This window comes from Pseudorasbora parva, chromosome 7 (assembly GCF_024679245.1).
Source record: "Pseudorasbora parva isolate DD20220531a chromosome 7, ASM2467924v1, whole genome shotgun sequence".
Lineage (NCBI taxonomy): Eukaryota > Metazoa > Chordata > Actinopteri > Cypriniformes > Gobionidae > Pseudorasbora > Pseudorasbora parva.
The window spans coordinates 43,039,264-43,056,601 of record NC_090178.1 but is presented as its reverse complement, the minus strand read 5'-3'; the positions used below and the strand labels follow the sequence as shown (position 1 = coordinate 43,056,601).

The following is a 17,338-nucleotide window of genomic DNA, read 5'->3' as shown; positions in this document are numbered from 1 at the left end:
CTAGTCCTTCCACGCTCCTCCAATTATGCTCCCGTCACTGCCGTGAGCCGAGACCAGTGTGGCGATCAGCTGCCGCTCATTATCACTCCACCGGCCCGCTCTCACGGTCCCTCACCTCGCTGCTTGCCACAATGCTTTTACCAAACATTTGTTATAACCGTAGTAAATATAAGTAAAGTTTAACGTTTAAATGCCGGTACAAATTACTACTGTATTGATATAAAAAAATATATATAAATAACGTTACACATAACGTTATTGATGGCCAACGGACCTTTTCACTGACGTGCACTTGCTAGCCTGTTCCATTTACGTGTTCTCCGAATGTTAAAGAGGAGCCTCACCTAGCCTCTGAAGGAAGGGACTTGGAAGGATCAGTTCTTCCAAGGAAGCATCCTTGACATTGAGAAACACCTATAGTGCCAGTGAGTCGGCGTTCTGCTGTAGAACTTGGAGGCCTTGCCTATTGCGTGAATAGCCCAACAACGTAAATAGTGTAAGAGAGTGAGAGGGAATATAAGACTTTGTTGAATATATTAGTTATTTTTGTTTGTTTTTTTGCGCACAAAAAATATTATTGTCGCTTAATAACATTTAGGTTGAACCACTGGAGTCACATGGACTATTTTAACAATGTCTTTACTGTCTTTCTGGGCCTTGAAAGTGGCCGTTGTGTTGCTGTCTATGTGGGGACAGAGAGCTCTAGCATACCTACGAAAACTACTGACGCCTAAACTCCAATAGTGATGCTTAAACTAGTATCATTTGAGTAGTAATACCTAATCTAGACAATTACTGACATTTCACGAGTTCACACTTACATCAAATTAAATAGAGTAAAGATTATGCGTATTTGGCGTGCTGTCCCAGGGAAGGGCTCTAACCCCCCCCCCCCCCCAACATTAAAAATACTCTAGAACTAGACTGAGAAGTATTATAGATTGTGTTGACATCTAATAAGAGTTTGCTAGAATCAAAGTGAGGAGATGGGGTGGTGGAGGGAAGCTAAAATGGAAATGGTCAACGAAAGAAGGTAAATCTGCTGTATATACACACACATCTTATCGTTGATTAGCTAGATGTGCTCCACTCGTGTTTAATAAGGTTTTATTATCTGCACTTGCTCCTCCCGAAATTTTGTTAATAAAACATCACTTAGTTCCAGATTTAACAGGGCAAATTAGCATGATAAAGATAAATTACAAAAAAATGCAGATGGGATCTACTGGCGACGTGCAAATTACATATGTAAATCTGGAAACTCGTATGCCTACCCAAACTACTGACCAGCAGCCATATCATCCTGTAGCCCAAGACTGGTTTCCCACTGATGCTAAGCAGGGTTCAGCCTGTTTTCCCTGGGAAAACTAGGGTAGGGGTGTTAGTGAGGCCAGCAGGAAGTGCTGCTCACCCTGTGGTCTGTGTGGGCACTAACACCTCAGTATATTGATGGGGAAACTGTACTGTAACAAGCACCGTCCTTCAGAGGAGACGTTAATCCGAGGTCCTGACTCTCTGTGGTCATTAAAAATCCCATTATGACCATGGGAAAAAGAGTAGGGGTGTAACCCTGACATCCTGGCCAAATTTGCCCATTGGCCCCTGCCCATCACGGCCTCCTAATCATCCCTACTGATTGGCTTCATCACTCTGTCTCAGAAGTGTTATGCTCATTTAATATCATCATTAATAAACAAAATAGTCACATATTTACAGAGCGGCTGCTCATTCTTTCCACCCATACCTGCAGCACAACCTCTCATATTTTAGTTTAAGCTCCATCACACACGAGCCAGACATGTCTACCTCTTTCCACATTACTGTAATATACTACATGAACACATATGTGTGCACTTACGTAAAGCTGCAGCTGGGTGGTTGTGGGTCCAGGCGCTGTGAGGGTCTCTCCTTTCTCTTCTCCCTGCTCTTGAGGCCCAGCTTTGGGTCGGCTGTACAGGAAGGTGGTTCCTCCCGCCTGATACTCTCCCGGCGGATCGACCGCCCAGCGTCCGTTCACCACAGACTGACCTGTTCCACTGCGCAGGGCTGCAGACACAAACACAGTGAGACACGGGACGCGGTCACACATTAACACATGCGGCAATGATGAGGCACTGGCATATGCAGAGCTTCATTTTCTTTTTTCAATTTTGTTTTTGGACATGTTATTAAAAGTTTTTTTAAGATTCATCCGACAGTCATTATTTGTTTGTGGAGCCTGTTTTTAGCTGTCTGTAATTACAGATCTCAGTTCTGCTTGTGATGATCTTTTTATGAGTTTCCTACCATAATCACACATCATATGCAACTAGGAATTCTCCTCCATGAGAAGTTCATAGCGAAAGTGTCAAAGAAAAAGGAATGAAAAGGCACAGATATCAGAAAACTAAAATTACTGAGCAAATGTGTACGGCATCCGTAGGCCCACCCATGAAACATATCTGTAATAAGGAGTTATATTTCACATCTTAAGTGTTTTTCCTCACCTTGCTTTGAGAGTAACCATAGATCTTAAAAAGTCTCAGAATTTGCAATTTTGCCAAGACACTGATGATAGCAATCAAACAAACTCATCATCATTCATCACAATCTTTCTAAACCAAATGAAGCCATTCATGATACACTGTTAGTGTATGTCAAAAATACCCCCACTACCTTCTAGCCAATACAATCTTGTAATGTAAAAGGTTTTCTAAATGTTGTAAAAAATAACATCTCACTAATTAAAAATAATAATTTAAACTGGATTACTTGTATATATATTCATTTCAGAGTAATTAAACTTAATAGTTTTGGACAAAATTAAGAATGTTAACCTGATTTAACTAAATGGCACTTTACGTAAAAAAAAAAAATGTTTACCGAAATGTTAAACAATGTTAATTAAATTCAACATAACCCAATTATGTGGAACCTGTTGACATAGAGAAATTAAGTAAATGCAACGTATCATATGATAGTTAATGGTTGATCAATGTGCTTTGTTACAAAACTTTCTCCCAAATATCTTCCCTTGTGTTCAGCAGAAGAAAGAAACGCATGCAGGTTTGAAACAACCTGAGGGTGAGTAAATGATGACAGAATTTTCATTTTTGGGCGAAATTTCCTTTTAAAATACTAATAACTAAACCAGACCAAAATCGTAAACACTATGACTACCAAAACTATTTACCCTTAAAATAGGATCATTAAACTAGAGACACCTAAACTACAACCCCAAATCAGAAAAAGTTGGGACAGTATGGAATGTGCAAATAAAAAAAAAAAAAGAAGTGATTTCTAAAATTACTTTGACTTGTATTTCATTGCAGACAATATGAACACAAAATATTTCATGTTTTGTCTGGTCAACTTCATGTCATTTGTAAATATCCATCCTTTCCTGTCATTCAGACCTTTCAAAAAAAGTTGGGACAGTAAAGCATTTACCACTTTGTAATGTTGCCATTCCTTTTCACAACACTTAAAAGACGTTTAGGGACTGAAGACACCAAGTGATGAAGTGTTTCAGGTGTAATTTTGTCCCATTCTTCCTGCAAACAAGTCTTAAGGTGGGCAACAGTACGGGGTCTTCGTTGTCGCATTTTGCACTTCAAAATGCGCCACACATTCTCTATTGGAGACAGGTCGGGACTGCCGGCAGGCCAGTCAAGTACCCGTACCCTCTTCCTCCGCAGCCAGGACTTTGTAATGTGTGCAGAATGTGGTTTTGCATTGTCTTGTTGAAATATGCATGGACGTCCCTGGAAAAGATATCTTCTTGAAGGCAGCATATTATGCTCCAAAATCTCTATGTACTTTTCTGCATTAATGGTGCCTTCACAGAAGTGCAAGCTACCTTTGCCAAGGGCACTGACACAACCCCATACCATGACAGACCCTGGCTTTTGGACTTGTTGCTGGTAACAGTCTGGATGATCCTTTTCTTCTTTGATCCGGAGCACACGGCGTCCATTCCTCCCAAAAAATACCTGAAATACTGATTCATCTGACCACAGTACACATTTCCACTGTGTGATGGTCCATCCCAGATGCCTCCGAGCCCAGAGAGGTCGACGGCGCTTCTGGACACTGTTAACATAAGGCTTCCTTTTGGCACAGTACCGTTTTAACTGGCATTTGTGGATGTAACTACGTATTGTGGTACTTGACAAAGGTTTGCGAAAGTAGTCCTGAGCCCATGTGGTGATATCGCTTATAGATGAATGACGAATCTTGATGCAGTGCCGCCTGAGGGATTGGAGATCACGGTTGTTCAGCTTAGACTTGCGGCCTTGTCCTTTACGCACTGAAATTCCTCCAGATTCCTTGAATCTTGTAATTATGTTATGCACTGTTGAATGTGAAATATCCAAATCTCTTCCTATCTTTCTTTGAGGAACATTGTTTTTAAACATTTCAATAATTTTCTCACGTATTTGTTGGCAAACTGGCGATCCTCGGCCCATCTTTGCTCCTAAAGGATTAGATCTTTCTTGGATGCTGCTTTTTTACCAAATCATAATTTCAATCAACTGTTGACATCACCTGTTTCAAATCACATCATTTAACCCTTTTACCTCATTACTAGCCCTAAATTGCTCCTGTCCCAACTTTTTTTGAAATGTGTTGCAGGTCTGAATGACAGGAAAGGATGCATATTTACAAATGACATGAAGTTGACCAGACAAAACATGAAATATTTTGTGTTCATATTGTCTGCAATGAAATACAAGTCAAAGTAAATTTAGAAATCACTACTTTCTTTTTTTATTTGCGTTTTCCAAACTGTCCCAACTTTTTCTGATTTGGGGTTGTATATATATATATGATCGCGCCTGGTTTTTGACCTTCTTTGACAGAAGTAATGGCTGATTGGATGGATGAATGACTGAATTCTGATTGTTTTCCCACAGAAACCGATTTTTTCATGTCTTAAGACATCAATGCGTCACAAGCCGCAGGGTGGATTTGTATATCTTTGTTTTTTTAGGGTGCGTTCACACTTGTAGTTTCGTTAGTTTGGTTCGTTTGGTCCAGACCAAAAAACAAAAACAAAACATATAGTCCTGGTCCGCTTAGTGTTCACACTGGCATTTTTAAAAGCAAACCTAGAGTTACCGAACCAAAGGCATAGGGAGATGGTCACAACCTGATTGGTCAGTTTATATGATGTAGGACACTTGCTTACCGAACATTCAAACCAATGCTGTGTGCTGGATTAAACGCCATCATTTTATGCGTGTACATGAGAACTCATGAAGAGCTCATAAAATGTTCAAAACATTCAAAACAGCAGCAGGATTTCCTCCGTTGTAAGCAGAAATGAAGATCGGCTGCAAAAGAGACGGCAGTTCCGTCGTCTGTACCGACTAATGGCAAACACAAGTCTTTTGATGAGAAGAACCAGGTATGCTTTTTGTGCGTTTTTTCTATCATATTCGAAACATGTTAATCGGACCAAATATTGATGAGGCGCTTACCTCCCCGTTGCTCCACATTTGCCCTCTAACGTTAACGTTACTTATTTTGGATACACCGATCGATCTTTCCGCGTCAAATCAGCTGACTTGTAGCGTTGCATCTGTGACATTACATCTTGTTTTTGGTTCATTTACATGTCTTTGGTCCGTGTTGCGTTCATATCTCAATCGAACCGCACCAGAGTTCGTTTGGAAGTGGACCGAGACCCATCTTTTTAGCGGTCTCGGTCCGCTTGTTTGGTGCACACCAGGGTTCGGATGGCAGCGTTCACATATGTTCAAATGAACCGCACTAAACGAGCAATCCCACCAGGGTTTGTTTTAATCGAACCAAACATGACAAGTGTGAACGCACCCTAACTCTCATAGTGGCTCTCATAGAAAACATCCCATTGACATGCATTATACGAGCAACGGTTGGAGTTAAAAATCTTCATTTGTGTTCTATTGAAGAAAAAATAAACAATGATAATGAGACTAAAAAATACTGACACCTAAACTAGACAAATACTTATATTTTATATATGACTACTCAAATGACTGGCATCTAAACTAGATCAGTACTTATCCTTAAATTAGTATCACTGGTTAAACTACCTAAACTACTGACATTTAAACCGAAACTTAAACTAGTTTCATTAAACTACTAAGAAACTCCTGCCGATTTGTAACAACTTGAGGGCTAGGGTGAACTATTCCTGTAAGTTTAAGTATTGGTCTAGTTTTGCAGAATTTTGATTCTTTCAAAACTAGACCAATACTGAAACTTAAAGGGATAGTTATTTACTTCCATTATTTACTTGCCCTCAAGTTGTTATAAACCGGTATGAGTTTCTTTCTTCTGTTGAACACAAAAGAAGATATTTTGAAGAATATTGCTAACCAGACAGTTGACCATAGCCATTGACTTCCGTATTAGGGGAAAAAAATACTATGGAAGTCAATGGCTAGTGTCAACTGTATGTTTTTGGATGAGCTATCCCATTAAAGCAGTGTCACTAGTTAAAATACTGATAATTAAACCAGACAAACACTGCAAATTGGTTTAATTATTAAAAACTATAGTAGTATGACTACTAAAACTACTGACACCTAAACAAGTCTCTGCAATGATGGCGGAGAGTTGGAGGTGGTTTCCAGGGCATTGCTGAGCACAAACACTGGCGGACGACCCACGCACTGAACTTTAATACCCAGTGTTAGAGGAAATATAAACAATAATAACAGTGATAGTTAACACCTCCTGAGCTCTGAAAGAGAAAACTCTAAACAATAAAACTGGGGCAGATGGAATCAAAGAAAAAAAAAGTAAACACCAAAAAAGGATGTCAGCGAGAGAAAAAAAGATGATTTCTCACATAGCCCTGTAAGTGTTTTGTCTACTACAGCAGTCTGCCTCCAGGGCACAATCACACCATACTAGAACACACACACAGAAACGGACCTGGGTGTACAGAGAAACAAACACAGACATGTCCATGACTCTGACTCAGGGTCACATTCACTTAAGAAAACATGCCTGTATTACCTAACATAGCCCAGAGAGATCCCACACGTATAAAAGATCATCATCTGTGAATACAAGCATTCCTGAATCATGTTCAGGCTAATATTAAGATAACATCCCTCTCAGGACAGTGACTCATCGCTTCCCCAAAACGCACCACGTGCTGAAAATATGGGACATTGTCACCTACAGAAGCTCTGAATTTAGACTGTAGCCCCTTTCACACTGCGATTCCGGCAAATACAAGGATAATGCGACCCGGCATTTGTTCCTGGGCCGCTAGATTTGGTCCATTCACACTGCCAGCGAAATACCGTAATATGTGCACTCCGAATGTGACGTATAATGGCGAGCGATCTCAGCTTCAGCGCGGATAGTAAGGAGCTCCGTCCGTGGTCTCGACTTGTGTCCAGTTTGCGCACATTTCTGCTTGTTTAATTTTAGTGTCTTTTGTATACGAACACTCTCTGCGTTTAAAACACCGACGAGCTCTTCTGGCACTGCAGGGTTGTATTATTAAAAAAAAAAAAGCTCTAGGAGTCGCACAATAACTAACGTTGCGGCATTAGTTTCGGCTTTCGTTCACACAGCGCTCGTCCCGGGTCGAATCCCGCAATATTACACTCTAAAAAATGCTGGGTTAAAAACAACCCAAGTTGGGTTGAAAATGCACCAACCCAACAATTGGGTTGTTTTAACCCAATGGTTGAGTTGTTCTTACCCAGCAATTGGGTTGTCTTAAGCAACATTTAACCCAACCACTGGGTTAAAACAACTCAACCATTGGGTTAAAACAACTCAACCAGGCTCTAGATCAACTGAAGTGATCAACTGCAGCTGCATCTCTCTGCTAATGATCAGTTGTTGAAAAGCCTGAGGTCTGAGCTTAGCTTAGTTACTAAACCAAGGAACAATACAAAAAATAACATTTCTGTCATTTAGTCACCCTCATGATGACCTTTTGTCCATTTTGTAGCTTGACAGCCCCCATTTACTTTAAATTGTGATGACAAAAATATTTTTTTTGGGGGGTGGGGGGTGCGGTGGGGGGGGGGGGGGGGGGGGGGAACCTGCCCTGCAAAGCCAAACTGAAGTAACTATATTCTGTCACAAGTGTGTTTTGGTTGAGCTCCACTCAGAATGGATTCTGATATTCAAATCAAATTTTCCAGGTTCCAGTGTTCATGTAGTTCCTGCATTTGTCTTTGTAGGGTGATATTCCAGAAAAAATATCTGAAAAAAGATACAGACCTAAGTTATTTCCTTTGTGAAGCTGTTTTCCACTACGCAGGTTTCCACAATGAAAGTATTATTGTATTATCAAAAGTATTATCAGCTTTTATTATTGTAGGATGATTCAGTCACCATTAGGAAATACAAACAGAACGTAGATGACCCCCCCCCCACCTCTAACACACACACACACACACACACACACACACACACACACACACACACACACACACACACACACACACACACACACACACACACACACACACACACACACACACACACACACACACACACACACACACACACACACACACGTATGTTATGGTGGTCACACGTACTTTCCATTTTAGCTAATGACATTTTTGACCCATAAACCTGAACCCTCACACAATGCTATATGTAATTTTTATTAAAGGGGACCTACTATGTCTAAGTCTTGATTTCATTTTTGGGCCCTACTAGAATAGAATAGGCTTGCATGTTAAAAACAACAACACTTTTTTTATATTTGTAACATTTTTGCAGCACCTCTCTTTCCAGTCTGTCCTCTATAAAGGACCTCCTTATGAAAAGAACAGTGTGATCTGATTGGTTGGCTGGACCAGTGTGCTGTGATTGGTCAACTGCCAAATTTCCCACCCATTTCAGGAAGTTCAGAACTTGCACTTGCAATGGACTGTGTTCTAAAACACATATATAAGAATCAGCAAAAACTTTTTGAGCAATTTGAGTTACAGTGGCTACCTTGTCCGCCCATGACCCTGTCACAGGTTCACTACTGTTCCTTCCTTGAGGAATGACTTTTGATAGATACTGACCACTGCAGACCGGAACAACCCACAAGAGCTGTGGTTTTCGAGATGATCTGGCCCAGTAGCCTAGAAACCTAGACACACACTAGAGGCAGCAAATCTAATCGGCCGCGAGTGTCGTCTAGCAACTCTCAATACACTTCTGAGCTGTGAAAACCAAACTCTGGTCGGGCCAATCACATCGTGTATAGAGTCGGTGGGCGGGGCTTAACATAAGGACGGCCGAGTTGCCCTTACGTGCTTCTTCTAGTAAACACAGAAGCTGGCGAACTGCGGTCTTTCGAATCAGCTTTGACCGCGACTCTGCAAGACTTGGAGTTAAGCTTTTCTCTGAGAAAAAAACAAAGAACGGCACTGAAGTCATTCTTAAAAAGGGAAGATGTGTTCAGAGTTTTGCCGACTGGATACGGTGAAAGTTTAATCTGTCAACTAGCTCCGCTTCACGTTGCTCTGGTTGGTTGTAGTGCTATCCTATCGCGTGCAGAGGGAGTTTGAAAGACAACTGTTTAAAAATTAGCATATTTCATCCGACCAATAAAAGAAAAGTGTTTTTAATACAAAAAAAGTCAACCTTCAAATAATTATGTTCAGTTATGCACTCAATACTTGGTCGGGAATCCTTTTGCAGAAATGACTGCTTCAATGCGGCGTGGCATGGAGGCGATCAGCCTGTGGCACTGCTGAGGTGTTATGGAGGCCCAGGATGCTTCGATAGCGGCCTTAAGCTTATCCAGAGTGTTGGGTCTTGCGTCTCTCAACTTTCTCTTCACAATATCCCACAGATTCTCTATGGGGTTCAGGTCAGGAGAATGGGCAGGCCAATTGAGCACAGTAATACCATGGTCGGTAAACCATTTACCAGTGGTTTTGGCACTGTGAGCAGGTGCCAGGTCGTGCTGAAAAACCAAATCTTCATCTCCATAAAGCTTTTCAGCAGATGGAAGCATGAAGTGCTCCAAAATCTCCTGATAGCTAGCTGCATTGACCCTGCCCTTGATAAAACACAGTGGACCAACACCAGCAGCTGACATGACACCCCAGACCATCACTGACTGTGGGTACTTGGCACTGGACTTCAGGCATTTTGGCATTTCCTTCTCCCCAGTCTTCCTCCAGAGTCTGGCATCTTGATTTCCGAATGACATGCAAAATATGCTTTCATCCGAAAAAAGAACTTTGGACCACTGAGCAACAGTCCAGCGCTGCTTCTCTGTAGCCCAAAAGTGCCTTGACCTGGGGAATGCGGCACCTGTAGCCCATTTCCTGCACACGCCTGTGCACGGTGGCTCTGGATGTTTCTACTCCAGACTCAGTCCACTGCTTCCGCAGGTCCCCCAAGGTCTGGAATCGGTCCTTCTCCACAATCTTCCTCAGGGTCCGGTCACCTCTTCTCGTTGTGGAGCGTTTTTGACACACTTTTTCCTTTCCACAGACTTCCCACTGAGGTGCCTTGATACAGCACTCTGGGAACAGCCTATTAATTCAGAAATTTCTTTCTGTGTCTTACCCTCTCGCTTGAGGGTGTCAATGATGGCCTTCTGGACAGCAATCAGGTCGGCAGTCTTACCCATGATTGCGGTTTTGAGTAATGAACCAGGCTGGGAGTTTTTAAAAGCCCCAGGAATCTTTTGCAGGTGTTTAGAGTTAATTAGTTGATTCAGATGATTGGGTTAATAGCTCGTTTAGAGAAGCTTTTTATGATATGCTAATTTTTTTTGAATTTTGGTTCTCATGAGCTGTATGCCAAAATTATCAGTATTAAAACAATAAGAGACCTGAAATTTTTCAGTTGGAGTGCAATGAATCTAAAATATATGAAAGTTTAATTTTTATCATTACATTATGGAAAATAATGAACTTTATCACAATATGCTAATTTTTTGAGAAGGACCTGTGGGTTTTACTATCCTTAAAGCAGATATTTGGTCCAAACTTGACCCATACACACAGAGTTCGTACCCAGATAGTTTGGACTGGCTCGTCTCTCTGTGATGTTGATAGCTGTGGCTCCCGGAGGGATATCCAGGATTTTGTAGTAACCCAGTGGAACGCTTGTGTTCAGGAAACTTCCTGTGACCCTCTTGCAGGTTCCGTCTTCACCGCCACACACGCCACAGTGATCCGGAACCAACCCTGAGCCCAACACACCGTCACAGCCATCACTCTGACAGACAGATGAAGGAAAGGTGATTTTATTAATATCAAAGCTATGAATGCATGAGGAGGACAAGATAGAACATTCTTACAATTCCAAGACATCTAGACTTTGAACTGACTCGATGTTACTATAATTTGTGTGCATGTTTTCTCACCAGACAGCGTCCTCCCACACACACATCATTGGGTGTGTTATTTGCACACGGCGTTCCATCTCGTACCCTCTCCGCCTGCCGCACATAGAAACGGTACCCGACCGGCCGACAGGTCAGCTCGCACTGCTGCTCTAGACCCACTGCCAGAGAAAAACAGATAAAAACACTATTGTATGCGTTGTAACAAATTTTCCTGATACTTCATATAATCTATTGCAAAATATTAGGTGTGTGTCCTTACGTAAAATGATGATTGATAACTAATAACAGTTCCCAAGCCCACCCAAACCATTTATTGAAAATAAGCTGCAAAAATGAGGCATTCAGCCACAGTATGGACATCACTACCATGAGCTTATTAACATAATGCTTAAATGTCATGTTTCACAGTATTATAAAATTTGAGTATTTACCAGCTTTGCTGTGGTCACGTCATTTGCAACTAGCCAGATTAGCTAATTATAACAAACCTCATCTTCAAATAAGAGTATTAAAGGTGCAGTACACTCTTCCCAATTTTAAGGGTCAGAGATATAGTGGAAAATGGTAATTTGGTGAGTTTATGGGCTACATGAGTGTACGGAAAAAAAGCTGAAATTAAAATAAAATACAAATATTCGATCAAGGAAAATTAGAAATGTTGCATATGCTTAAAAGTAAAAGTTAAATAAAAAATAAATTAAAACTAAACAGAATTACACAAAAATAACAACATAATTACTAACACCAACTAAACTAAAATTAAAATTGAAAATGTAAAAATAAAAGCCATTTCAAAATATTAATAAATACTATAATAGTGTACAGTACAGGCCAAAAGTTTGGACACATTGCTATTTGTAATGTTTTTGAAAGAAGTTTCTTCTGCTCATCAAGCCTGCATTTATTTGATCAAAAATACAGAATTTGTTTAATATTGTGATATTTTATTACAATTTAAAATAATTGGTTTTCAATTTATTATACTTTAAATTCATTTAAAGTTGAAATTCATTTCAATATCATTTATTTGTGCTATTTGTTATGTGTGCGGGCAGTCGTCCGTGAAGGGTTGCCTGCGGTTTACTTTCATTTTGTTTGTTTATTTAATAAAAGTTGTTGAATGTTCGCCGGTTCCCGCCTCCTTCCTTCCCATCTAAGAGTCGTTTATTACATTGGTGCCGAAACCCGGGAGGAAGGAGGGACACGCTGTCAAAGCGCCCTCGCTGCTGAGGGGGATCGCGGTGCTGAGGAGTTCGGGCAGCGCGGATGAGGAAAGACCACGAGTGGCTGCCCGAGGCACTGGTGCTGGAGCGAGTGAAGACCGGTGGGACGGAGAGCTCGCTGCCGAGCCGGTGGGACGGATAGCGTGCCCCTGGGTCGAGGTGGGGTGGCGGCCGTCCTGGAGGGAGCTGAGGAGTTGCCGGTGTTCGCCGTGGGCCGGAGCCTGCTGCCGTCCGCCGTAATGGGGAGGAGCAGGGAGTAGGCGTCTCGGGTGTACCCCCCGGCCTGCGAGGGGCGATGGGGTTATGTGGTGAGGTGAACGAGCGAGGGACATGGGAGGAGCGAGTGAGACCGGGGACGTGATTGCGAAAGAGTGTCACCTGCGAGCCACACCGGTCTCGAGTCCTCTCATGAGGGAGCTCGGAGGCATTTAAGGACGAGCAACACCAGTCAAGGACGAGAGAGGACCAGGCCTGGACTTTACGTTGAGTTTTGTTTATGGTTTGTTATGTGTGTGTGGGCAGTCGTCCGTGAGGGGCTGCCCGCGGTTTACTTTTCTTTTTTTTTTTGTTTATTTAATAAAACTTGTTGAATGTTTGCTGGTCGCCTCCTTCCTTCCCATTTCTATGAACGTTATTACAACAATATACACTACTGGTCAGTAATTTGGGGTCAGTCATTTTTTTGTTGTTGAAATAAATCAATAATTTTATTCAGCAAGGATGTGTTAAATTGATAAAAATTTATAGTAAAGGAGATTTATATTATTTGAATATGTTTTTATTTTGAATAAATGCAGTTCTTTTGAACCTTTTATTCAACAAATATTTTAGCAGAACTGTTTTCAACACTCATAATCTGAATATGAGGATGATTTCTGAAGTATCATGTGACACTGAAGACTGGAGTAACCATCCTGAAAATTCAGCTTTGCATCACAGAAATAAATGATCATTTAAAGTATAATAAATTGAAAACCAAATATTTTAAATTGTAATAATATATCACAATATTAAAAAAAAAACTGTATTTTTGATGAAATAAAATGCAGGCTTGATGAGCAGAAGAAACTTATTTCAAAAACATTACAAATAGTAATGTGTCCAAACTTTTGGCCTGTACTGTATATAAATAATACTAAAATAACGCTGGTGGACATCAAGGGGTAATAAACAGTTCCATGAAAAAATACAATATGGCTATTATATAAATACTTTATCACCATGGATCTTTTGCTCCCATAAATGAAACTCTTTCTGGTAACTGCTTGTTTTTTCCGTTGTATCTGTCCTCTTTATGAACCTAGTTTAATCCCTCGGGTGCGGATGCAAACTGCTCCTCTCTCTCTTTCACAAACACAACACAGTCCTGAGCTATTAATTACAGCCAATCAATGCCATGATCAAAACCTCCATCACAAACACAGGAAACAGTCATTATAACAGGCGTTTACTAACACAAATATAACACACGCTTGAAACGTGCCAAATTAGGATTTGATCTGTTTGCCTGGAAATCACAATTATAAAATGCCCTGATACCTCCTGGCTTGCTGTGGGAACCCTGTGGATATCATACAGACTTGAGCTCCTTTGATTTAAACCAGTAACCAGTAACACACAGCACCTTCTACAGTACATGTGTACATAGTTAGGAAATGCACCTCCAGAATCAGCTAAAAAAACAGGCACACGCTTATCAGTCAATCCTTAAAGGTCATTGATCTGTTTTTTGCCTTCCAGTCTCTCTTTTTATTTTAGCTGCCTGATGCTTCATTCACTTGATGTACACTTAGAGTACAAACCCGATTCCAGAAAAGTTGAGACACTGTACAAGGAATGTAATAATGTACAAATCTCATAAACTATATTTTATTCACAATAGAATATAGATAATATTAACGTTAAATGAGAGACATTTTGAAATGTCATGACAAATTTTGGCTCATTTTGGATTTCATGAGAGCTACACATTCCAAAACAGTTGGGACGGGTAGCAATAAGAGGCCGGAAAAGTTAAATGTACATATAAGGAACAGCTGGAGGACAAATTTGCAACTTATTAGGTCAATTGGCAACCTGATTGTGTATAAAAAGAGCCTCTCAGAGTAGCAGTGTCTCTCAGAAGTCAAGATGGGCAGAGGATCACCAATTCCCCCAATGCTGCGGCGAAAAATAGTGGAGCAATATCAGAAAGGAGTTTCCCAGAGAAAAATTGCAAAGAGATATCATCATCTACAGTGCATAATATCATCCAAAGATTCAGAGAATCTGGAACAATCTCTGTGCGTAAGGGTCAAGGCCAGAAAACCATACTGGATGCCCGTGATCTTCAGGCCCTTAGATGGCACTGCATCACATTCAGGAATGATACTGTAATGGAAAGCCCAACATGGGCTCAGGAATACTTTCAGAAAACACATGTCAGTAAACACAATCCACCGTGTCATTTGCCGTTGCTGGCTAAAACTCAGATTCAAATTGGTCAGAAAAGAAGCCATACCTAAACATGATCCAGATGCCCAGGCGTTTTCTCTGGGCCAAGGCTCATTTAAAATGGACTGTGGCAAAGTGGAAAACTGTTCTTTGGTCAGATGAATTCGAAATTTGAAGTTCTTTTTGGAAAACTGGGACACTATCTCATCCGGACTAAAGAGGACAAGGACAACCCAAGTTGTTATCAGCGCTCAGTTCAGAAGCTGCATCTCTGATGTTATGGGGTTGCATGAGTGTGTGTGGCATGGGCAGCTTACGCATCTGGAAAGGCACCATCAATGCTGAAAGGTATATCCAAGTTCTAGAACAACATGTGCTCCCATTCAGACGTCGTCTCTTTTAGAGAAGAACTTACATTTCCAACATGACAATGCCAGACCACATACAGCATCAATTACAACATCATGTCTGCATAGAAGAAGGATCCGGGCAGAAATGGCCAGCCTGCAGTCCAGATCTTTCACCCATAGAAAACATTTGGCATATCATAAAGAGGAAGATGCGACAAAGAAGACATAAGACAGTTGAGCAACTAGAAGCCCGTATTAGACAAGAATGGGACAACATTCCTATTCCTAAACTTGAGCAACTTGTCTCCTCAGTCCCCAGACGTTTGCAGACTGTTATAAAAAGAAGAAGGGATGACACAGAGGGGTAAACATGGCCTTGTCCCAACTTTTTTTAAATGCATTGATGCCATTTTTTCCTTAAAATGATACGTTCAGTTTAAACATTTATGTTGTATTCTGAATAAAATATTGACATTTTAAACTTCCACATCATTGCATCCTGTTTTTATTCACAAGTTGTACAGTGTCCCAAAATTTTTGGAATCGTGTTTGTACTTTCATTATCTGGCTAAATCAAATCTGATTGGCAGTAAGAACACACAGAGCTTTTGTCAATCGCACTGTAATAAAAAAAAAGGAACATTTACTGGTAAATTTGTCACCATGAAATCAAATTTAAATAAAAAATGACGGAATATTAAAGTATTTATTAAATATGATTTATCATGCACATCATACATTTTTTTATATGCACAGAATTTCCCCCCCCAATTCATGTCCCCTATAACCTTTCATCAAAATGACTTCTCCCTCTTAAAGCAACATCTCTTTACTAATGACATGTTTAATAGCATGAGGGCGGGGCAATCTGTCACTCACATGAGATCCACCAACAGCAAACCACCACCATCCAATCAATTCACAATAGGGAAGAGAACAATATTGCAACATTCATGCAGACTTTGAGTTTATGGACATTTATTTTAAACCTATGTGCCTATGCAGTCAAAATATGGGGAAAACACAGGTGAAAAATCAGACTTTTCCTATAAGCAAAGTTGTGTTTACTTCACTGGAGTTGAATCAGTGAAGAACTATCATTGGACTTAACAACGTTTAGTAAGTTTAACAGCAATTTAACAGCAACAACAATTAACAGCTTGCTCCAACACAAACCCTCTTTTGGCATTAAAAACATCTCAGGTTAAGACTGTAACCATTGCTTCATTTCGCGGGCGCTCACAGTGTGTCAGAAGCAATGATGCTATGGCAGGGCAACGCAGCATCTCGATAGGTGATGGCTCTCTCTCTCTCTCTCTCTCTCTCTCTCTCTCTCTCTAAAAATGTGACGTTATTAAAAGACATTGTTTTTATACTGGTCTATTATTGTGCCATGCTCTGATTTCAGATAACCCGCCCCTAAATAGCACATAAACACATGTCAGTCAGATTAGTTCTCTTCCTGTCTAAGTGGGCGTTTCTTAACCACAAAAGGCTGGAATGTGGACCAGACATTACGCTAGTAGTCAAAGGTCGGGTTACGTGAGACTCTATCTGTCTGTCTGTCTATCAGAATCAGCTGACACTGACAAAAGAGCGACAGATTCCAAGCCCGTCTTTTCCCATTCCGTCACAGTTATCTTTGAGAGATTATGGTGGAGACAAAGGGAGGGAGAGAGAGAGAGAGAGAGAGAGAGAGAGAGAAAGAGAAAGAAACAGCCACAGAGACAGAGAGAAAATGCACAAGAAATAAAAGTAAAAACAAACAAACAATAAATTTGACAAAAAAGGTCCATTTTAAGGAAGGCAAAAGGGTAGAAGATTTATCTTCATCTCACTCCTTTTTTTTTGCTTGTGCTCTCTCTCTTGTGTGCAGACAGTGGAGTCTATTCAGACTAAATATACTTCCCCACTATCTCTGTCTCTAAACAAACTCAGAGAGAGAACCAGTGCACGAGACAGGAAGACAAGAGAAAGAAAGAACAGCACAGGATGAGAGAGGAATCTGTTCAGGGAAAGAG

General features: G+C 40.7%; 1 protein-coding gene across 2 annotated transcripts in view; it reads right to left on the bottom strand.

Moving 5' to 3' along the window:
* adamtsl4 (ADAMTS-like 4) overlaps positions 1-17,338 on the bottom strand; it is a 96,945-nt gene that overhangs the window by 19,765 nt on the left and 59,842 nt on the right. For both annotated transcript variants that reach the window (XM_067449258.1, XM_067449259.1), the window contains exons 6-8: positions 11,330-11,469; positions 10,977-11,181; positions 1,859-2,046 (exon numbers count right to left, since the gene is read on the bottom strand). In XM_067449258.1, coding sequence (XP_067305359.1) covers positions 1,859-2,046; positions 10,977-11,181; positions 11,330-11,469 — 533 coding nt within the window. The remainder of the gene's footprint in view (positions 1-1,858; positions 2,047-10,976; positions 11,182-11,329; positions 11,470-17,338) is intronic.